Below are 24,253 nucleotides of genomic sequence, written 5' to 3' on the forward strand. Positions count from 1 at the left end.
TAAAGGTGACAACCAGTGAGGTTTAAATAGCACATCCCCAGCTTGACTGTGCCCTCCGCTCCGTCATGACGTGGCAGCCAGCCGTTCCCAGCGCCAGCACAGAGCGTTACGTCTGGTACATGGACTGGTGGATTGATATTCACACTGGCAGAAGGGGAGCCGTTTTTTGAGAGAACCGTATGATACCATTCCTGTACTCTTCCCCCAGCCAAATCTAAGCCACATGGGGAAGGGTGCTGTGTTGCTAGGAATCGGAGGTGTCTGGAGGAGCTGGTCCTGCAAGCCCTACTCCTGCGAGCAGACATGCTCAAAGCGATCTGTGTGGCTTCCCTTCACCCCCCGTCCCAGAGTCGGAGGGGAGGGGTGGCTGCACTGGGATCGCATTTGCTGGATAGGGGCTGCTCACACAAGTCAGGAATCCCAGGACTGGGCTACAGCTTGAGGCAAAACAAGTAGACTAAGAGGAAAACCCCTTGAGGTATCAGGGCAGTAAATCTAATGGTAATTTTGAACTGTTTTTGTCTGTCTAACATTCCTTTTTAATCCCCATCCTGCCTGCCCCTTCCTTATGTAGGGTTACTTTAGTGATCCTTGGAATGTTTTTGACTTCCTCATCGTAATTGGCAGCATTATAGACGTCATTCTCAGTGAAACTAATGTGAGTATTACTCTACCCTCCCCAGGATACCACCACCTCCTCCTCCTCTGCTGTTCCTTCTCTCTTTCTCTCTTTCTTTCTCTCTCTTTTTTTTTTCTGGTTTTTTTCCCTCTAGTCATGCTTTTATTGAACTTGCCGTCGTCCTTCTCCTTCTCCCAGGGAAAAAAAAAGGAGGGGGGGAAATGCCTCCTTCTTTTTCACTTGTCATAGCTCGCCCCAAGGCTGTGACTGGTGAAAGCGCACAGAGTTTGGGGTGTGTGTGCTTTTTTTCCCTCCAAAAGGTAGACATGCTTGAGTGTAACTTTCTGACTAACCAGGCTTTTGTTGATACCCTCCATCATGTGAAACGTTACAGAGGTTTGAGCAACCAATACTGTAGAGTGGTAAGAGACTATTTAATATGCCCACGTAACCTCTTTCTTTTCTTATTTTTTTCCTCTTCTCTCCCTCTTTCATGCCTTTGTTTTGTTTTGGTTTTTTATTTTATTTTATTTTACTTTTTACTTTTTTTCCCTCTTTTCTCCCTTTCCCTCTCTCTCTCCCTCCTCTCTCTCTCTCTCATATTCTTTCTTTCTCTTCCTTTCTCTCTCTCTTTCCTTGGCTTCTCTGCCACATGCAGCACTATTTCTGTGATGCATGGAATACATTTGACGCCTTGATTGTTGTGGGTAGCATTGTTGATATAGCAATCACCGAGGTGAACGTAAGTAGCTGGCGTCTGTCCATGATCGTGCCTGCTCTAACATTCATTTGTCTTTCCCGGGTTCTTTTTTTTTTTTCCCCTCCCCCTTCCTACTTTCTTTTGAGTTTGTTTTCAGAGCTTTTTGTTTAGTTTTGAAGCTCTCTTTTTTTTTTTGTTTTGTTTTGTTTTCTTCTGTTTTAATTTTTGGAACGACTTAAAGGACTTTTTGACCGTTGCATCATTTTCTTCCCCTCATAATCCGCCTGGCATGAATTAAACTGTATAGCAGGAAAAGTGATGGGAAACGTGGAGTGTAAGTGAAAAAGCTATTTGTGCCATGGGAAGCTGCTAGAATAGTCCCAGGCCAGCACTTTGGTCTACACACTGTTATGCTTTGCTTCCCATGGCAGTTCAATACTCTCCACCCCACAGAGATCTAAAGGTCAGTTCTTTCGAGGTGGAACTGCGGGAACCAAACCAGGAATCCTCCCTGTGCCTCCTCACGAAGGCTTCCTCCGAAAGAAATAAAGACCAAATCATCTCTGTTTAGATGAACGTTCTCCCAATGTTTGGTTTCTAATTTGAAAAAAGGTAGAAAAAATAAAAACAAAACGGAAAGCCCAAAGAAAAACAAAGCGCCAGAGGTTCAACCCAGGTTTTTGGGTTTGCAACCCGGTTTGCTCCATCTCACAAATTCCACCAGCACAATTGACACTGATTGGCCCCGCTGGTGCCCATCTCAGCAGACAGGTGAAGGACTGAATGAGCCACGGAGACTGAAATGAGCAGCTGGTGTTCAAGGAATAAATCACATCAGGCAAACTTTCTCCTCTGTCTTTCTTTGGAGGTGGATGGATATAGAATTACAGGTTAAACAGACAAAGGACAGGCAGGAAACACTCAGATTCTCAAAAGAAAGACTACAAAGGACCCACTGGGTTTATGAGCACAGACAAAAATTGCACTGCAGAATCCAGCTTAGCAAGGCCAGGAAAACAGAAAGATTGAAAGAAAATTACTGTAAATATGTTAACGAAGAGCAAATCAATCATGAATTTGCAAAATGATGTGGCTGTTGAATAAACATTCCAGCTTGGAATTGTTATGTACTGTAGAGGCAATCCATCGCAAGCAGAAAAGTGACAACATAGTTTTCACTCAGTGCTGTGTTTAGGGAAAAATGTAAGTGACATTTTGAAAAAAATCAAAATGCCGTACTTAGAACTTTCCAAACAAAATGTTTTCATATCTTGGTTCTAGTTTAATTTCTGTTCAACATGATTTTTTTTTAATTCTGAAACAGGGACATTTATCCAAGTTGTAATATTTTGATTTTTAATAAATGAAATATTTTATTTGACACTAGTCTATTTTCCTTGCCTTTTGAGAGAATGGAAAATAGTTTCTAACTGGAAATGAACTTTTATTTTACATCTCTTAGATGTCCTACTTTCTGGACATACAAAATTGTTTACAACATTTCCTCCAGAATGTTGTAAACAATTTTGGTTACCCTTTTACTAGAGAGACATTAGACATGTGCTGACTTTTTAGAGGGAAGTTACAATAATCAGCAGGCTGAAGTTGTTAATTTTAAAGAATGAAATTAAAACCTTTTTTAATGCCACACTTGTCACAAGAAAACTAAATGGGGAACCTGGCAATAGCCTTCAGATTATGAGAAAGTTCGATTCTCATCCATAGAGGCAGAACTGTACACAGTAATTGAGGAAATAAGTACAGTTAACTGGAGATGAATTATGGTAAACATCAACAAGACTTTCCTGACTGATGTATTTGAATCCATACAGAAGTCTTCCAAGCAGAAAGGAAGGAAAGCCTTGTGTTTTGATAAATGAATGGAGGTCTATCATAGTCAGAAACCCTGTACTGGAGGGAAAATCTAATGCATCCTTTTGAAGAAATTCACAGTAATTTCCTATAAATTAAAGAACTTTTTACATCATGGGTTAAGGCGCTTTGGTACACATCTCATTAAACTTCAGTTATCTGAGAGGAAGACAGATAGTCACCCAGGCCTCTTCGTACTGTTAGTAGAAATGCACACCTCCCCAGGCCAGCCTGTGCCTCCCTGTACGTGTCTGGGACAGGGGAAATGAATTGCTCTTTGGAGGTACCCATCCAGTGACTGGTGAGTGTCTAGGTTTGTTAGGTTTGTCTAGACACCCAGCTCTCAGATGCTAAATTTAAGCAGGATAAATGGCATTCACTCTCAGCATGTTGTCAAGAAGGTCATGCTGCTGCTAATTGTGCTATGTTCTGATCTTCAGTCTCCAGGGCTAGCCATACTGGTGTGCTTAATTACCACTGACAAGGCTCCCTCTCTTTTCCATTCCCTGTCTAAATTCAAGTTCATGTCAGCCAAGGCCCAGAATCCAGTTTTTGGTTATAGAAGTCTCTGAAAAATGAGATTGTGCCTCTGTCCAAAGAACCATCACCTGTCTTAGTTGAGGAGGCAGCAGGAGTGGCCCTGACTCTTTTAGTAAGGGTTATGAAGAGCATTGTGAAATGGTCCCTCTGTTTCCTCTAAAGAATCCTTTCCTTCTATACAGTTTTTACAGATTTCTGCACATGTCTTTTTGTTACCTGGCATGTTTAAATCTTCTCTTTTTATCTAGGCAAGTCCTTTGCTACTAGTTTCTAATGTTTGTTACTAAAAACTTGCACAATCTTTTGATGCACTGATAAATAAGCAGCAGCTATGGATGGAGTTTGTTCTGAAATGTTCTGAAATCCCTTTGCACTTATAACCCTTATTGAATAAGAGAATGTTTTGTATGTTGGTTTGTCCTGTCGGATTCCCTTCCTGCTAGCAGCACTTGATATGTTACATCTGTAGCAAATGGGCTTTGGAGGTAGCAGCCCATCTTGGATGGAGAGTTGTCATCTTCCCAAGCAGTGTGAGGCAGTTTATCAGATAACACTTCTCCCCTTCTCCTCAGGAGCTTGTTGCTTTCTTGCTGTTTGTGGGTTTGAGCAAACCCTGCCTTGTGTTTCTGTACACTGTCTTGTCTTGTTCCAAGAGACCTGGAGTCTGAAAAAGAAAGAAAAAATAAACCCTAAAATGCCAATAAACTCCACTAACTGGAGATGTTTAGACTGGTCAGGTGCAGGTAAGATGTTTCTGCCCAGCTCCTTAGAAGCTGAAGAAAGTTTGTGGTAGGGTCTTGGAAGGTGCTGCTCTTGGAGCTAAAGGACAGTTTTCATTGTGGTCAGTTAGGGAAGATGGAGACACCTGGCACAGGTTAGTTTGACATGTGGACATAGACATGTAAGCCTGAAATCTCTGTGAGGTTCACCAGACGTTTGCATTCAGGGGAAGCACACCCAGCAGGGGCTGAGCTGCAAGAGCTGTAGTTGTGGTGGGAACCTTGACTGACAGGCTCCACAGCGTGCGTGTAGGTATGTGCTTGCATCTATTTGTGCAGATCCCCATGCTCTGTTTTTTCCTTTTGACAATTATTTTTGTTTCTTGAAAAGGAATTTCCCAGACCAAAACCTTCGTTAAGATATATGTGAGTGTGCATGGGTGGGTCTTTGTGTGTGCACTCCATTGGTTGTAGTATACGTTCCTGAATGTGTTTGGATGCCTGTGTATGGGCTACAAATCCATGGGAGAGTGTACAGACATGAATCCGTGGCGGGGGAAGAGAGTGTGTATGCAAGCATATGTATTTCATATGTATTTGCGTTCTGAATGGTTGTTGATGGAGACACACGGGTTGTTGTGTATGTAACTGAGTCCATTAACATGTTTTCTGAGCCAGTGTGGCTATCTCACTGTGCAAGTTCGATCTGCTTATGGGTGGGTGTTTATATCTGAGAGTTTCCTGTATGCAGGCATGTTCATCTGCATGCCTGTGGGTGAGTGTACAGTTGCATGTCAAGCTCAGCATATTTTTGTTAGCATGGCTGTGCATTCAAAAATAGTGAGAAGGCATGTACTCGTGAGGTAGGCCCCCAGGTTGCCTTCAGCATTTCCGAGTGAGTCCTTTAGGAAGTCTCTACTTAAAATACCTCCACAGTGTGGAGATATATCAAGTGATAAGTCCAATTGCATCACATTAGGCCCACTTGCTCGCTGCAACTTGGGAACATCTCCCAAGTCCCCCCAACAAGCTCCACAGACACATGGAGATGCATCTCACACAACTGAGTAAGTGCAAAAGCCACCGGGCGGGTTAAAATCTGGTGGGTTTGAAAACTTCAGCGTGGCACAGTTTCTGCCAAACTCACTTTTAAATTGCCTTACTTTCAAGCTGCATTTTCAGAGCTTTTGCTTCTCAGTAAGTGTTACACACTTAACTTCCTGGCCACAAAATAAAGATTTTTTTCAAAATTTTCTGGAAATATTCAATGATTCTATTTTGGGCCACTCTTAAGCCACTTCTTAAGTAACTACAGAGGGAGGGGAGGACTTTTTAATCTGCTATTAGAAAAAGAATTTCTGAGGCAGAGACCACATCTACCATGTGTCAAGTCTCTTTAAGTGCTAAGACCAAGAATGACTTTCGGGGAATAAAATGAAAGATGATGTAATATATGGGGCCTGGGAGGTTGGGCCTGTGGGTTGTATTCCTTGGACTTTGACTAGATACCTATACCTCAGTCTCCCCGTCAGTAAATTAGAGATTGTTATTATTCCCTATGTTAAGAAAGCATTGTCATTAGTGTTTACAAAACACTTTAAGGTCCTTAGAAGAAAACATTAAGGTGGTAAGAATTATTACTACCTATTATAATAATAATAGGAAAGAAAATATTATAGGAGTTGAATAAAAGCCAGCAAATTTGGAATATATCATCCCAGAAGTAGCCTCACACACAGGCTTGCATTCCCTTCCTTTCCACATCAGCAGACACAGCCTGGAGTTGAGTGCTGTGAAGCTGACTTACAGCCTGCTGTCCCCTCCTCCAGGCAAAGAAAGTTGCTCATTACTGTTTGTTGTGCTGTATCAAAGGGGGAAATCAAGTTTGATTTGTGCTCTGTGCTACGGTGCCCAAAGTGACGAAAGAAAAGAGTCAGACCCTGGGAAAAGCTGCTAATGTAACCTCCTTCCTCTCAGTCGGAGAGAAGGGCCGACACCTCTCTGGTCCATAGGGTCCTTTTTCCTTCACCCTTACCCCTGCCAGTGTCAGACCAAAGATTTGCTGTGGCTGAGTCTTTATGTGCCACCAAAGCGATGCTCATAGCAGTGCTCAGTGAGCTGGGTGCATCCCTGTAGCCAGCCGAGAGGTTGGCCCATCCAGCTGCCGTGGGCAGTTCATGGCGTGCAGTTGTGTGAGAGTTATGGAGGCATGTTCAGGTGGGAGCATGTGTGTCTCCAGAGCACCGGTGTAGGTACCAGTGACAGTGGGGATGTCGTGTGTCTGATTCTGTCTGTCTTGAAAGGATGTCAGGGAGGGAGGGTTTGTGCCTACCTGTGAGCCTGTCGCCGAGGGCTTCTGCCAGTGCCTCTGAGTGTGTCTGCATGCACGGGTACCTCTGTGTTCATCAACTGTGTCTGGGAGTGCATGAGGATGACTGAGCAAAACCATCTGGACTGGTATCCATCCCACCCGTTCCACTCAGTGACCGTACTTGCATGTCTGAGCGTGTCTGTGAACACTGCAGGAGGTACAGAGGAGGAGGAGGTACCTGTGACAGGTATGCAATGCAATACAGCAGATGTGACGAACCAGGGGGTGTGCATGGGTATGAGATGAGAACTATCAGGGATAGGGAGTCGGTGACTTGCAGGCTTTTGTGAAATAATGGAGTATTTCCCTGCATAAGTTGCCCTCCTGCTGTAAACAGTACACATTTTCCTACGAGTGAGCATTGCGGCTGGTTTGAGGGTTGATGGAAATGGTGGGGGGTTTTAATGGGAGAGGTCACAGGAGGAGAAAAAAAGGAAAGTACAATGTTGTGTGTGATCTAATCCACGGTGGCATCTGGGAGACATAGGACCTGGGCGCTTCAGGAAGTAGCACCCCCACGAAGAAGGTTAGAGAAACCCCAAACCCATCTTGCTGTATCACTTCCCCTAGAAGGTGTTGGTCTGATCTGTTGTGCCCAGGCCTGCTGGGTAGTGGTTTGACGTTTGTCTAGCAGATATTTAGGAGAGCTGAGTACTTTATATCTTTCACTTCTGAAAAGGTTTCCAAATTCTGGTAGGAAGTCAGCAGAGGGCTGCAGCTTGGTTGATTCCTGAGTACTGATGCAGTAAGGCCAGAGAGGTACCAAAGTGTTCAGCTCCCAAGAATACCTGGAGACCTGTGCAGTGATTTCTCCTTTAGTCTTCTTTATTTCTGAAGTAAAGCAGCTCAGGCTTAAACCAGGCGCATGGGCCCTTTCCTTACAGTCATCTTGCTTTTGGTATCAAGAGGCTTCATATGATTTGTCATGGGCTCTTGCTCCCATTCTTTGGAATATCTGACAGCCTATACTCAAGTCTCCCCCTCACCTTCTCCTGCACTTCTCCCTTTTAACCCACCCCCTGCCTTTCTTCCTTTTCTCCCTTCCTTTCCTTTCCCTCGTCTCCAGCCACACTAAACCTCACAAGTTCATTTTCACCCTCAATCAATGTGTCTGAAGGCAGAGAACCAGTGGCTTAAATACTGCAATCCTTATTCAGGCAGAACTGCCCCAGGGCATTTCGCCTGTGCAAGGACTGGAGCCGTCGGCCCCTGCGACACAGTCCTATACACACACCCCCCCGCAATGGGAGCAAGGATCAGTGGAAGGACGACATACATCCAGCCTGCACCTCAGTTGGGACTGGCATTCATCTCTGTCGCTGCGTCTGTCTGTCTGTCTTTCTGTCTCTGCCTGTCTGGTTCTCTCTGCTTCCATGCCCTTTGCTGCTCAGATTTTGGCCATCAGCTGCCACTGGACACAAATCTTTGCAATTCCTAGAACTTGCAAGTTCGTTTACCCAAACCTTCTGGAAGAGGCAGAAAACATCTCCCTCCTTCTCTCCTTCTCTCTCCCTCTTTCTCAAATGCTGTCTGGGTAGCAGAGGCCTCCAAATTATGTAGCAAAGGGCTGGAGAAGCACAGCGGCTTCTTTTGACATCTTGTGTTGTCATACCCTTACTGCTGCCATCCTAGAAGTTGTACGTAGTCCTGAGCTATCCCTGTGTGTGTGTATGTGTATGTATATATGACTTGTTTTCTTTTTGGAAAAACTACTGATAAAATTGATGGGGGGGGGGGGGGAGATTGAGTTTGCTTTTTTTAATATCTGGTGGTGGTTTATCGCTAGAATAATCCAGGTAATGCACCACGGTGGCCCCAGCTTCTCTATGCAGAAGCCACGTTGAAGCATGGTTGTGAGCTGTAGCAGTGGCAAATGCTAGTGCTTTATTTTGCCTTTGGTGAACATCAGGAGAGCTGCCCTGAACTCCTCCCCACTTAGGCTTAGATCAATTTGAATTTGATCACCTCCCATGCTTAATCAACAATTCTAGTGCATGTTTTTCACCCTGTGTTGGTGAGAAAGAAGTATGGTAAGACTATCTGGCCACAACCATGTTTGAACAGGGTTATTTTGTTTTTATTTATCTATATTTTTGTCATGAAGATGGGGCCTCTTTTTTTTTCTCTTTTGGCTTAAAAATGTTGGTATTCTGAGTGCATTTCCTGAGTTCATAAGGTGATTTGCCCATTTAAAGAGGTGATTTTGGTAACTGTACAACTTTTTCTGTAAGGAAATGTGTACAAAATATGGGCAAACAGAAAAAAAATGTATGTATTTTTTGCAGAAAAGGGGATAGTAAATGCAAATGACTCCTTCCTCAGTTTACCTGAGTATTTGGGCTGTTACTGATGACTAGCAATATTAGCACAATAAGAAGAAAGCGTGTAGTTCCTACTTTGAAAGACTCTCCATACTACCCAGTTTTGAGGAAATACCTCAATATTGTGATTTCCACAAAACTACTTGTTGTACTTGGCTTCTGATATTATTCCAGGTGCATGGAATAATCAGAATATATTTTAATGTAGGGGAGATGTAAGAGTAGCATAAAACCAAATTTGCCTTACTGTATAAATTTAACCACACAGATGCTAGTTAATTAAAATATAAGAAACAGAAGATAAAGAATCCAGGAGAGCAAATTCTTAAAAGCTAATTGTAAAAGCAGCAAAAAGAGCCTTAGATAGCCCTAGAGCTGTAAGACTTGATGCACAAACCTGTCTGGAGTCCTTCTGAGTGAAAATGTTTAGAGCTCACTTTAAAATGGTGGGGCACAGCGTCTCACTGACTACACTGAGGAGTGTATCATGCTTTTAATTACTGCAGGCTATCACATACCCAAAACCTTGGTGGGTTTCAAGGCTTTTAGAGAAGGAGTCCTGTTTTCTTATTTGACTGTAAATTATTGTTACAATAACAATAACAGCTAATAGTAGGAACACAAAGTACCACAGGCCTTGTCCTGTGTTGGTTCAATGGTAAAATAAGTGTGTGACACACATTTCAGTACAAAGAGCTCTTTAAAAGACCTACATCCAGATTTTCTGACCAGTATTTTCTTGTCATTTTTCTATCACAACACTTTTAAAAAAACACACTACAATATTCTGGCATCAACATTTGTGACATAATACAGTTATATTTCACTTTCCTTTTAATTCCAATATGTTTTTCCAGAAAGCTAGTTAAAACGCACAAAAGAAAAAATAATAGAAAACATTAGAACTACCCAAAGCTGGTTATATTTTCCATTAGCTTGCTAGCCAGGATAAATCATTCCTTTTGCCTAGGAAAAGTTTCTTTTAACTTTCCCTGAACTCTAATAGAGATTGTATCTTTATATGAATCCATAGAAAAATCTCTGACTCTGATTCCTTAGATCGTCTCTGAATATATTAATGTTAATTAATGATAGCTCCCTAAGCACCATAAGTTAGGTGGTCAAAAAGGTGCTCGGGTGAGCTTGAATCCAGCTGGTTCTGTCATCTAAGGCAATTCCTTGAAGCAGTGAAAGATGTTTTCTGGCATTTAATTCTCCTTTTTCTAAGACCTACTTTGCTGAGAATGCCCACGGAATTTTCCAGCGTTGCCGTTCTCTACACACAGATTGCGGTAATAAAGGGTGCACAATCCCCTGTATTTCGCACATTCAGTTTTGCGGTAAATGCTTCTGTTCTTCATCCAAATTACAAAAGCTTTTAACATTGGTCCTCCAAGACCTCATTGCGTGCACCATCTCGTACTATTATGCATATTTAGAGATCTGCTAACTCATTCCAGATTGCACTGCCAGTTGCAATGAAATCAATGAAGGTGATGGAAGAAGGGAAAACACACACAAGTATTTTACTTGTTTTCCTCTTTAACTTTCTCTTCTCCCCCATCTTCTTATCCCCAGTGACTTTCTCCAAATTTTGCTGAAATCTTGGGTAGCAGAGATCATGTTTCCTACTCCCAGGAGCACTAGGAGTAGTTTTCAGCAAGGCAGTAATTAGTTCCCCTCTACTTACTGTATCAGTGATTTTTTCCTGTCTGTCTTCAGCCAAGATACCATCAGTCCAGGGGAAAGGCTGTTCCCCTTTGTGAAGGTTTTTGTGCCAGGCACTCGGCAGCAGTTCAGCATGGTGATGGGTACCATTTTGCAAACCCAAATGCACCAACTAACAGGAATTTTTGAGGTTCCCATTAAAGACCTGACTGTGGGTTTTTTGCTGGTAGGCAAGAGAATGTGGCCTCCCAGCCAGATTTGTAATCAAAGGTAAACACATAAAAACTAATTTTATCCTTTCTAATCTAGTCAATTTAGCAGCCTCGTTTAGCTCCTGCCCTGCTCCCTCTACCCTCATATGTACCAGCCAGGCAAACATAGGGGTTTTTTTTTATTTCTCACTGGACAACTGTTTTTTAAAATGGCTGTACTCTTACCTTCCCTCACTGGTCTGTTCTTTGTGGAGACTGTCTGGCACAACAGGCCAACAAAATGACTTCTGTTTCATGTATGTTCCCAGACATCTGCTAAATGGGACCCATTCCCTGCTGCATCCAGATGACCTAGCTGTGGAGACCAGATAGCTGCTTATGGTCAGCTGATTGATGGCCAACAGTGTGGGTCTGGCTCTAATTGCTAGTAAAACTGTTGCAGAATAATGGGACATCCCAGCTGGTCACATCCCAGTCATTCTCTCAAAATCCACTTTTATACTCAGAGATACCAGTCAGCAGTGCTGTCTGCTGAGCCTTGTCTGAGTGGGTGGGAGAAGATCTGCTTCACCCAAAGCCAGATCAAGTGACATCTTTTCCTAAGCTGAACAGACATGAAGGCAACGATGCCTCAGCAGTAAAGAAACACTTGTTAATAAAAAGGCACTAAAACAAATTGATATTTAGAGCTAGGAATTTTGAGACACAGCTGTCTGCCCAAACTTGAACATAGTAAATCACACACAGTGAGCATTACATATCATCCAGAGTATCCCTACTATTTTTTAACCAGAGAATTCATCAAATCAATAATCATTTATTCTTACAAAGAGGTGTAGAACAAAAAAATGTTGCTCAGTAGCTTTGTAACAGCTAGCTGCAGTCTCCTTATGACCACCTGTAACGTGCTCTGATAATGCCTCTGATTGGCATTTCCAATCCCAGAATGGCTTGTAGGCTTTATTGTATTCCATATTAACATACAGAAATCCAGTATGACTCTGTAGGATGTTCTCTTCTAGGAAACATTCTGCATCAACATTAAATAACTTTCTAATTTAAAAGGCAATGAAAAGACACAGCCTGGGAATTAAATGCTAACTGCTACAAATCTCAAATTAAAATGGTCCATAACAAACTCTCTCTTTGGGCTGCTGGTATCTCTGGCTAGCCTCCCTTGAGCAGAGATTCATTACCCAAAAGTAACAGGGGCTGCTATTTCACCTGTAGCTACTGTCTCTTGCAGTCCACAGTCCTGTTGCATTTGAACGAAGGCGGATTGGGTTTTCTCCTGGTTTCAATGGCATGTGCAGTTTCTTTCAGCACCTTCATCAAAGCGTAAGATGGCTCATTCATCTTCACCCTGTCCCAGAGCCTTTGGGCTTGCCAAAGGAAGGATCCTGGCAACACCGCATGCAGATTCTTTGAGCTGGTAGACTGCCTGCCTTCCTCCCTGGAAAAACCTGCTCATGATCCAGTCTCCATCTGGCTCTGTTAGTCCCCAGAAGAGTTATCATACTGAGGAGTGGGTATTTTGCTGTAGACCACAGGCCTGCTTCTGACCTTAATACCACCAGTGTAATTTCCCATCAGTTATACAGGAGTTGCAAAGATGCTACTGAAGCTTCCTTCCAGATTCACCTGCTGCTGCCAACCACATCACAGTAAACCCTTCATACTGAGCTCCCAGCAATCCCCTTCACAGATGGAGCCCTACAAAGTCCAAAGGCCTCCAGCCCTAGGCAGGTGAGGCTGCCCAGAGAAACCCCAGTAACACCAATACACAGAGGGCACCAAGTTTCAATCTGTTCTTCATTTTTCCTTCTTCCTTATCCTCTTCCCACACCGTGGAACCCTATTAGGTACTTAATCAGTAATTAACAAATAGCTGTAGAAGCTCAAACACTCAGTGCACTGAAGACAAGCACAGCCATGACAGAAGAAGGACATGCTTCTGGGATTTTGCTTGATTCCTCAAATCATCAGCCCCCAGGGAAGATGAAGCCAGTAGATGTTACTCACCCTCTCAGTACTAATGGAGTATTGCAAGGTGTTGGAGACAAGGAAAGCTCCTGCCTACCCATGGCTCAAGAAATTCATCTTAGAGAAGAACTCTGCTGCCATTATCCTTTCCAAGACGGGCTGTGGGAGGTTACAAGAAATGGAAAAATCAATACCTTGTACAGCACACAACAGCATGTCTTTAAAGTAACCAAGGCTGGTATGAATGCTTTGAACAGTCTCTTTCTTCTTTTTCATTTCACGATGAAAATCAGTGGCATGATCTTAGATGTGTCAGAGACCATCTAGCTACTTGCAGCCTTCCAGAGGACCTGTGCTTTCACAACACTGCTACAAATAAGAAGTCAAGATGATGGATTTATTTGAGTATTTGGGATGGGAGAACCTGGATCTGAAGAGAACTGTCATTTGAAATGAGTCAAAACCAGATAAAGGCTGTGCACCTTTTGGAAAACCAGCCCCACCAGATTTCCCTCCCTCTGTACCTCCCAGACAATGAAAAAAAAAAAAAAAAAGAGAATAATGATCAGAATAATAGAGAACATAGATCTTCCTAAAGAGGTGGAGGAAAAGAAGACTGCCTTTTCCAGCACAGTGTTAAATAGACTGCTGGTGTTTAAAAGCCATATTAACTTTGCCATAGGAAAGGCAGTAAGGCACATTGGACTACTCAGGAACAGCAATGAGGAAACCACTGGCATGGATGGTAATAGAGCTGCGGAAAGCTGGAGACCTGGGAACTCTAAATTTTCACACTTTTTCTCTCTCTCCATCTTGCTCAGTGGTCTGGTCTGTTCCCAGGGTCACCCCCCTCAGTCTGCTCTGGGCTGGGACAGCCTGATTACCTCCTTTGGGAGCCCTTGCCCTGAGAATCAAGAGTCAGTCAAGTGAAAAGGCAAGTTGAATTTAAAAAGTCCACTCTCGCACGTGGCTTCTGGTAGAGGTGTTCAAATCAGCAAAACCTCTCCTCAGCTGATACTGAAACCGGAAAATCCTTAAAGTTGCTCCACCTGTAAAACAAAAGTAAAAGGTCCTGGACACAGATAGCCTTTCAATATTTATTTTCATGGCTCGGTTTATCTTTAGAGCCTTGCTATCCAAATGCTCTAGGGCTTTTTTTGGCTACATGTCCCACAAAACACAAATAATAGAACACAGGCAAGCTGCACCTGCCTCTCTGAGTCAGACCAGTACTTGTACCTGAAGATGAGCACTACATCTCTGATAGTGTTTAGTATCTACTTGTTTCTCAGGAGCCCCCCAGGCTTGATTACCATAAGACTTGAACTCATCATTTACACAGAGCTAATGAGAAGGATTATTAAAACATCCTGAAAAATTAAAAATAATTTGCATGGATATACTTTACCAATTGTTCTGCTTTTCTGAAAGTCATGGAAAAAAATAGAGTTTTCAGCTGTGTAAAAAGCAACTCTTTCATTAACTGTCCAGTAATTGTCAATCTAGGGTAATCTGCATAACCAAATTAAAGTAATTGACTTTCCTTATATGTACCTTAAGCACTTGGAACCGTAAGATTACTGTCTGACAATTTCATGGATATATATATATATATGAAATTAATTAATAAGCTATTCAAATTGGTATGATTTGCATATTTGAAGGTAATTAGAAAAGCATGCTCTAGAATTTCAAAACTTTAGAATACATAGGAAATGAAGGGAAAAAACTGATAGCTGCAGGACTCATTTGCTTTAAAAGTTACCTTGACCTTATTAACTGTATTTGAAATAGGCTTTTGTTGCATACGGATATGCTAATATTTCCCCTGAGATCTGAGATCGTGTGGAATCTGTCTGAAGTATAAATGCATATATATTGCATTTGTATGAACTGGCACTTGATGTCTATTGACCCACATCAGTTAGTGCAGGCAGAAATGTAACGGCAAGCTTCATTGTAGGTATCACATTTTTCCCAATTTCCCTTATTGCACCAAATAAAATTTTAATTCCCCAGTGCAAGAGATTTCAGAACCTTCTGCACAGCTGCCTGAGGATTAGCATGTTACATTGCACTGGAACAACTCAGGGCTTTTTCCAGGGAAATCAGCAAGGTGTTCACTATTTGCCCCAGTAAAGGCAGCATCATACACCTTGATTCCCTGTTTTCCTGTAAGATCGTGCACTTTTCTAATAGGCATTAAAACCAAACCTCAGTTTATGAAAATGATCCAGAAAACCTCTGGTGCTTCACCCAGATTAGAGCTATAAGAAGGCTTAATTTTTTGTTTCACAAAAGCCCCTTGTAACATTTTTTCTGTTTTAAAATAGAATAAAAAATTAAAATTGCAAAACTTTCAGTAAAAGCTTATTCCAACAGAAATAATTGAGGAAAATCAAAACATTTGCTTAAGTAAAGTAAAAACAGTTTAATCTGGGTTGATTTTTTTTTCAGCTATATAACATTTCTAATGGAAATGAAAACTCAAATTGAAATGTGCGAGGACAAAATGTGAATTTCAATCTTACGTTTCTGAAATGTTTTTTTCAAAATTGACATGTTTCTACAGAACATCTCACTTTCAGCATCAGCATTCTTCTAACAGAAAATATTTTTGTAGAAAAAAAATAATTCTGGCTAGCTTTATTCAAAATATTCCCAGAAATTCTCAAAAAACTGCACACTTAATGGAAGAATGCAGAATTTGAGCAGCTTGCCTGGATTTTTTTTTTTTCCTGCTAATAATTTGATTTCACTGTAAGGTTGTGGGAATTGAGAATGATGCCATCTGCAATCCAGTAGTATTTCCTGTCAGAGAAATACCAGATATGTTTCTGCCTGGTCTTATAATAACTTCACAGACATTGGTGGCAGGCGGATCATCTCTAGAGTTCTTGTGATTAAAACCACACACAGCAGTGGCAGACAGATGACTTTGGAAGGGGTTGTGGTAACTCCCCAGTGTAATGGCAGCTATTACCTGCCAGCAGCCAGGTTGATTTGAAACCCTGACTTTTTCCAACTTTCCACAAAGACTTGTGTTAGCCAGCCTCCTGAGGTCACTTCAGACTTTTGACACTACAAATGCAAGAGAAAGTCTAGTGTCTTCTCTTTTATCATGTCTCCATGGCACTGATAAATTCTAAACCTCTTTTTCTCCTATGCTCTGGTAAATTCTTGTTCTTCTTGAAGCTCATGTCCTTGCAGTTCCCATCTCAGCGTGACCCACATGGGTGAAAGAAAAATCTCCGGAACAGTAGTGCTGTTGGCTTGCCATTGCCCTATTTGTGTCCTCTACAGCCAGTCAAGATGAAGTGGCCAAGCAGCTGAAACAGCCCTTTAGTTCTTTCTCACTCTCTGTAGCAACAAAATCAAATCACTGTTGGTCATCAGGTATCCCTTAATGAAACTGCTTTTAATTCCTCTCAAAATCTTATCCATGTTTGTATGAGTTCATTTCCCCAGAATGTCTCTTTCCACCCTTCATTTTGTGTCCAAGAAGGTCACAGATGCAGTATGACTAAAGTAGGTAGGACTCTTGGAGGACCTTTACATACAAAGAATTTGAGATAGAAAAGAGCGATAGCCTAGAACTGCAAAGGAGCTACACAGCACTGCAGCCTTCTCAGGTGAACTCTACAGTGCAGATTCTCAGAGTCATCCTTCCTGCAATGAGTAGAAAAAAGCAAGAAGTGAACATCTATCACCTGCTTCCTTATGGGAGAAGGCTAACAGACCAATGGACAAGTTTCCAACAGATACAGCATCTTCATGGGTAACTTTTCATTCTCCAAATATCAACAGCAATCAAGGAAACAGCAGACATCCATCACCAACAACCAACTACTGCAAGTAGTCTCCTAAGAGCTTCATCCTCAAGCCATATTTTCCTCAGTGGAGAAATGCCATTATAGATTATTTGTCACAAAAGGCAACATAGGCATCTGACCATTTGTTTTCTTGAGAAATATGAAGATACTCTGTCACATCATGGTGCCAAAGTCTCAAACACAGATTTCCTCTCATGTCTTCAAACCTAGGGCTACCAGGTAAAATTAGAAGTCTGCTATTGTACCACTGCATTGACTGAGACAACCCTGACTAACAAAGCAACAATAACACTGTGTATTCGGCTACTTAAATGTTCCGCAGATCAAGCCAGGCCAAAGTTCTCCACAACATAAAGGTTGGATTCTGTCTTGCAAAAAGCGATTCCTCCCTACGAATGGAAGAAATCTTGTTAGAAAGTAAAAAAACTATCAGCAAGGAAGTTTTATGCCTCGAACATCAGGAAAAAAATCAGTTTGGACTTCCTAGAAAAGACTGGATCTTCTGAAGGAGCTGAACTCATCATCTTCCACGTGTCCTGTAGTGTAAAAAAATTACTACCATCAACAGTGATGGTAATGGGAATGCCACCTGCCTGTACCATCATCTCAGTGGCAGTCAGGCTTCTACAACTACTGAAACATACTTAGCGATCAGTCAGGGAGCCTCCTTGGATATATTGATTAAATATATGCTGTAAAACCCTAATGGAACTAAATGCCTAAATTCCGGCATTTCTAGGTGCTGCTTCTCTGGATGGCCATTACAGTTGTCAGCAAACCAGCCAAAAAACCCAGGGAACTCAAATGTCTCAGCATGGTCCTCCATCTCCAGTGTTCCACAGGGATGAGGTGGGATTGATATCTCTTCTCAGGACTTTTCTACTAAAACTTTCCTTTGAATCTATTCATTAGCACACCTTATTGTTTTCTTCCAAATCTTTATCTATCCAGAAGATATTCTAAGCCATGGATATTTCAGGAGGAGTTGATACTACCATGATGGTACAAAGTCTTTAGTCTTTTTGCTCATATTTTTGCTCCTGTCTTTACACCTCTGAAGAGTCAATTCATCCCTTCTCAGAATTTCAAATGGATTACATTACAGCATAAACATTTTGTATGATATTGCCTGTTATGTATTGCCCCTGAAATATTGAAACTGGTTCTCCTGGCGTACAAATTTTATCCTCTCCTAGCTTCCACAGCATTCATGCTATAATCAGGATTTGGAAATCCATAAACACAACCTGTTAAAAACCATTTCCTTGACTTGATGGCAAGATCAGACACCAGGTTTGATATGCGAGTCTGACGCTCCCTGTACCCATCTGGAGGTGGTATGTTCTTTGCAAACAGCCACCAGTAAACCTCACTCCCACCTACCCAGGTGGAGCACGATTAGCAAGAACACAGTACTATCAGTTACCTTATTCGGTGCTGTGGTCTCTAAGATTTTAAGTATCTTTCCACTGAATAAACCTGTTTCCTTTCCCAGAGACTTCCTTACCTGGGATCCTGAATTCATGATGGGCATAAGCTGCGCCTTTTTCTTTTGTGCCTGTAGGGGTTTTAAGAACGCACACAGGTTAGCAGCAGCTCAGCAATGTGTCCATTTAAAATGTTGGTGCTCTGCTACACATTGAAAATAATTGATATATGTAGGCAACAATATTCTGAAGAGCTTTTCAGACATGCTTCAGGGATCCCTCGGTCTTTATCCTACTGCATCTTTACTTTGGTTTCTAGAGCCTGCTTTTCTGTTTCTTGACCTCTTCTGCTCCTTAGCATCTCTATTACCTTTTTCAATATGGTGACATCAAGAGGGAAAAAAAAAGAAAAAGAAACGGCCCAAGCAGTTTCATTGCATTCATCCCCATTGAGTGTCTTTACACAGATGCATCCTGCCTCAGATATTTCTTTTCCCACTCTGAGCCTGCAGGTTCCCTTCTATGTCATTCTTAATATGCTCCTGGACTTGTTTGTGATTTATACTTCAGGTCCCTTTTCTCTATAATGGAAATTGTGCAAAGCGTCATCTCTTGACTGATCTCACTGTTATTGTTGTTGCCCTTTCTCCTTCAGTTGCGTGCATGCTACTTGTGCCCCAAATGACAGAAGCAGGGTAGAATACTTGAAGTTCCTTTGCAGGTTAGACCATATGCAGGAGAAGAGGTGGCTGCAAGTAAAACAGAATACAGTCAAGGCTGCCTTCTGTTAAGTGGTGTAGCTTCTCCAAAAGCTCTTTCAAAGACATTAAACAGATGAGGACTTGCTTTTGTACATTGTTCTGAGATTTGTAGAAATGAAATTCTGTCCACTTCAGATGGGCATTAGACACTGGCTTTAATTCCAAGTACCTATCACCATGCCTCCATCCCTGTGAACTGATGTGACTACTACGTTCTCAGGTGCCAGGTGCCTGTCCTTGCCCTAAAATTGGCATATCCGCATCACTTGCAAGCTTGAAGATTCTCAGAAAATCTAGCAATAGCTCTCTTGGCTTTATAGTTAGGAATGGCTACACTTGAAAGACCCACTAAAGGGTTCTCAAATATCTGTGCTTAGGTCCATATGGTGACTTTTTGGCACAGGTGGAAAATGGTAGGATTTGGCTCCTCTCTGAAACCTTTGTGGATATCAGAAAATGTATTCAGCAACCCCACAGCTGGGCGTTGATTTCCCCTTCATATACCCACGCACAAAATACTGTATGTACAAGCATATCAGGAACCTCAGCCCACAGTGCTACAGTTTGTACAAATACCACTTCCAGCATTAACGGAAACTTTCCCATGCTGCTTTTGAGACTTTACTGTAGGTAGTGATATAATTTGTTACATATTTGACCCCATCTTAAAACACAGCCCAGTTAGCTCAGGGAATAAGAGAGGAGTAAGTCAACCTCTACTTCACTTTCTTAGCAGTGCCAAAGATACTCAGAACCTTTGGTTTCTGGTTTTTCAACGTGATGCCAGTTCCTCTGAGTTGAGCATCTGGTATCAACAGTGCCTCATACAGTCATATGCTTTTATACAGATTTTTTTACTGTTACATTACTATTATCTGCACTTTCTGATAAAATACTAACAATATCAAAATGAAAATTAAGGTATAATATTCCACAGTAACTTACAAGACTTCTTCAGCCAGTCAGTCACAGATGCACCAACACTGTCAGCCAGGAAGGATGGAGAATCCTGAAAGGTGCTGAAAATTTTTGGTCTTCCTTCAGCTAGTTTGAAGGGGCTTTGTACCTTCCACCAGGAATGCAGCAACTAGCAGAATAAGGGTCCTTCTATTGTTAGAAAAGATGATTTGCAAAACTAGAAAGAGGAAGGGGGATGGGATAGAGAAACTCTTTGCTGGAAAGGAGATGTTTGCCCAGCAACACAAAATCAAAATCCATGCCTGGTCTGTAAGAAATGTCTCTATGGGCACCACTCCTTTGTTTGGTATTCAAGCTAACTTTTGCCTGTGTGTGATCTGAAAAGAAAACACAAGAGCAAACATGTGAAAGAGGAGGATAAAAGCAATGAAAGCTGACACAACCAAACCAATGAGTTAATCCAAAAGACTATTATGTGATTAGGTACACCTTCGTTTTTTAATTGTTCTCATTTGCCTATATCACCAAATAGGCTGTGCATCCAAACTACAGTTTTTATTTAGGTAATACAACGCCAGTGTGGTTACTGCAGCATCCTTGGAGAGCAGAAGCACACTGCAGGATTTCTCCACGGCACTAGAGGTGAATTCTGCCATTGGCAGAAGAAAAAATATATCAATTTCAGCTTTGCTAATGTAGTCACAGGAAGTAATGACAGACAGGTTTGGCATATGGGGCATATGGTAGAGGTTAGGCCTGAAGGATCATGTTACTATTGAACTGAAGGACTCCTGATAAAGCTGGTTTTATTTAATTTTCAGTTCTGCTTCTTATACCTAAGGGTATTTGCAGCCTTGGGTGGTTTTTAGAATTGCTCTCAGTATTGGAAATGGCCCTGGAATTTAATCAAGGAATGTCAGGCAGAGTGTTTGCAGCAACTAGACTCTTCCAGGCATGACCAGGGCTCAACCCAGCTCAGCTTGGCCTCCAAGGACACATCCATTGGGTCCCTGGAGCTTTGGTGAGAGGTGGGTGAAGGTACAGCAAGCTAATGAGCTTTACCAATCCACTTTCCACAGCTGGTGGTGGGTGTTGTAGGGTTGCCAACAACTGATTAGACTGTCCCAATCCATTGTCTTAGTAACAACAACATTATCACCCAGAACTATGTGTAAGGGAATGGGGATATATAAATAGAAAGTGTTGCTTTAGCACTGGGATACTATGGGTTTACAAATCAGACTGATGCACCAGAAGCTGGCTGGTCCCTGTGCAGACATGGCCTAGATCTGAGTTGGGGAGCTAAATCAGCCCCTGTATCGAACTTGATAGTAGTGATAGAAGAAACATTTTAACAGTATCAGTACCTCCACTGCCTGGATGCCAGGATGTCTAGCACTCACGAGATACTGGGTGCAATTCATTGTGGTGGTAGTGGATACAGCTTACACGAAATTCAATGGGAGTTGTACCTACTTCTGCCATGGCCAGCCTTGATCCTGGGCATCCTAGGGAATAAGCCCAGCCTCTTGTGCATTTCTTTCAAACACCCTTTTGCCCTCTTCTGCCATTTTGTTGCTCCTGTGTTAGCCAAGACCTAGTTTACTAGGGCTCTTGATTGGAGACTTATTACAGCTTATTTCTGTCTGCCTTTCTTTAAAGCCAGCTGAACATACCCAATGCTCTTCCTCTATGGTAAGACCAAAAATACAGACCACCCTCCCAGCTTCTGTGACACTCTTTCTAACACACTCCTTTATTCTCTTCCCCGTGATCACGAGTTCTCTCTCCAAGCCCAGCCTAGTTATTTGTGCATGAAGCTGCCATGTTGTGTATTGGTGTGAGTCTGGTGTTCACATGAGCTGTGAATATGCTGCACATGTGTATTTCTTGTGCATCCTGAGCTTTCCTTTGGTCAAGTTAACTGTCGTTCTGCCTTCTAATGAATCACCAAGAGAGAACTAGACCTGGTAAGATTTCTTGTTAGCAACAAACTATGTCGCTATCAATGTGACACTGAATGAGTTTGCAATGTGCCTTCATGTCCAAGCCTCCAGGCTAGAAAGGATTTGGACTCTTAAGTTCCTCTTCAATGAGGTGATTCACTGTAACATTTGAGTTCATACTTTGCACAAAAAAGAGCCATGCAATGGTGCACACAAACTCTGCTGCCTTGGTGTACAAGGCAGTTCCCACGCCACCCCAACAGAGTTACAGTAACTCCAGTCTCTTGATTGCCACTTTGCAGAACCTCCCTCCTCTGGCAAGGATACACCTTCAAAAAGCTGGATGAAAGCCAGGAGAAAGCAAGCAAGGCTACTCAAGCTAATCTGTAGCCACCTTGTCTTAAAATGACCATAATATCCTGAGGCATCACTGAGTGGTTTTGGCTAAGTGTTTGATGCCAGTAAATTGCAGATTTGTGTCAGGGAGGAATTTGTTCTATTATTTTATCCACTGCTTAGACTTTGCCTACTCCAGGACCCTAGGAGGACAGGGATAATTTTCTGCCTAAAGCAGCTGCATCCTCTCAGCAAAGAAAGACAAAGGAACACTAAAACCTCTGTCCAGATGCATGTCCCAACTTGCTGCCATCCAAAGGGCCAAGCCGACAAGAGGAGCAGCAGGTAGAATAAGAAAGCTTTTTTTTTCTTTTTTTTTTTTTTTTTTTTTTTTTTTTTTTTTTTTTTTTTTCCTTTTTTTTTTTTTTTGTCACAACCACAGCAGTACTGCTGTCCACACAGCTTTTCAATTTAGACCTCAACTCTCTTTTAGGTAGTATTGGAGTTAGGCCTCTGGGACTGTAGTGCTGAGAGCACTGAATGTCATGATTTTTGATTCCTTGGAGGCCACATTCCCTCCTTCACCTCAGAGCAATTCCCTCCGATTCACTGAAGACCCCAGCCTGTTGTCCAAGTCAGAAAACAAGGATGATGTGAGATGTAGGGAGCACTCAGGCTTTTCCTTGACACAGCCTGCTCCCCTAATCTTTTTCACCCAGTTACTGCACGAGCAGCGAGCGTCAGCTTCTGCTGCAGACTGGACGAAGCTACCCAAAATATCCACCGGTGATTCACCACAGATAGACAGACAAACTGCAGCTAGGATGCAATCCTGAACTATTGCACATAGCGCTGCGCTTTCTGTGCGAGCGGGGTGCACGCACACCAGCAAGCAGCTGTGGCCCCTGTGTGCCCCCCAGGCTGCACAGCAGGAGCCGGGGGCTGACGGAGCTGAGCACCAATCTGCTCATCCCAGGTTGGAAACAGGAGCACACGCAGCGCACAGGTACGCGTCCTCATCTGGACATTTAATCCCAGAAACGTAGGTCCGTGTGGTTCCCGTGCCTTGGGTTTTATCAGGAGCAGACAGGCAAGCAGCTGCTGTTTTCACTGCCCGATGACAGGAAATCCAAAGGGTCTGTTCTCTCTTGGTTTACACAGTGGTGAGTAGTTAACAGCGGGGGTGATCTGCACTGTTTCTTCCTCCTAAATGTTGCTCTTTTGGAGGCATTTAGAATCAAACTGTGGTCTTTGCAGCCTGGGTGGGGACAGAGAGGGGGTTTCCGTGCACTTCTTTGCTCCACAGCAGGTCAAGCGGCAGGGTGACAGTGTTATCTCCCCCCTGTGACAGGAGGTCACATTCCCACAGTGCTGCTAGTGGAAACCACCAGCTTCACAGGCTTCTCGCAGTATTTTAGGGGGTTAACAAACTGGGAAACATGGCATTTTCTGTGCCTCGCCTCCCCTTGAGCTAGGCAGCGGGTCCTCTGCTGAGGCCCAGGTGAGCCTGCTGCCGTGGTAGTGCTCAGACGGATGCTGCCTTCACACGTGTGAAGGCTGAGGAACGTCAGAGCTGGTTACAGGCCCAGGGGAAAACGCTTAGGGACAAAGCAGATGCTGTGAGAAAAAAAACAGCCCAGAAGAAAGACTATTTTAAAATACTGCACGCTTGAACAGTAGCAGCGAAGCCAAAATAAAATGTTTTTAAAAAAACCAAAGTCAGTGCGCAGACTGTGGGAAATACAAAGGGGTCATGAGAAATGCGAAAGGCCCGAACACAGGGCAGCGGGAGCGAGCGACCACGGCCCGGCCCCAGAAGCATGGCCACAGCAGCGCAGGGACAGCGAGGCTGCCAGCGGTGCCAGTGATGCCAGCAGCTGGGCAGGGGGCTGCACACCGTGCCCCCGAGGGGTTTCGCACCCTGGAGCAGACCTGGGACCTGCTAGTGTTTCCCAGCAAAGCAAGTGGCACGTGGCTGATCCCTGACACCAGATTCACCAGAACTGCTGGCTGAGGCACTTGCTGGG

At 42.9% G+C, this 24,253-nt stretch overlaps 1 protein-coding gene and 1 long non-coding RNA gene across 31 annotated transcripts in view; one reads left to right on the plus strand and one right to left on the minus strand.

The window, feature by feature from the left end:
* CACNA1C (calcium voltage-gated channel subunit alpha1 C) overlaps positions 1-24,253 on the plus strand; it is a 448,320-nt gene that overhangs the window by 387,637 nt on the left and 36,430 nt on the right. For 15 of the 30 annotated variants that reach the window (XM_030040271.2, XM_041129568.1, XM_030040272.2 and 12 more), the window contains 2 exons: positions 1,278-1,361; positions 21,607-21,639. In XM_030040271.2, the coding sequence (XP_029896131.1) occupies positions 1,278-1,361; positions 21,607-21,639 (117 nt within the window). Of the gene's footprint in view, positions 1-574; positions 659-1,277; positions 1,362-21,606; positions 21,640-24,253 lie in introns of all 30 variants that reach the window. The other 15 variants (XM_030040267.2, XM_030040268.2, XM_030040269.2 and 12 more) reach the window with 2 other exon arrangements.
* On the minus strand, positions 13,917-20,271 carry LOC121233889. Its single transcript, XR_005934230.1, has 3 exons — positions 19,972-20,271; positions 15,989-18,396; positions 13,917-14,054 (listed from the first exon to the last, which is right to left on the minus strand). It is a non-coding gene; the product is annotated as an uncharacterized LOC121233889 (long non-coding RNA).

This window comes from Aquila chrysaetos, chromosome 17 (genome assembly GCF_900496995.4).
Source record: "Aquila chrysaetos chrysaetos chromosome 17, bAquChr1.4, whole genome shotgun sequence".
In the NCBI taxonomy this organism is placed as follows: domain Eukaryota; kingdom Metazoa; phylum Chordata; class Aves; order Accipitriformes; family Accipitridae; genus Aquila; species Aquila chrysaetos.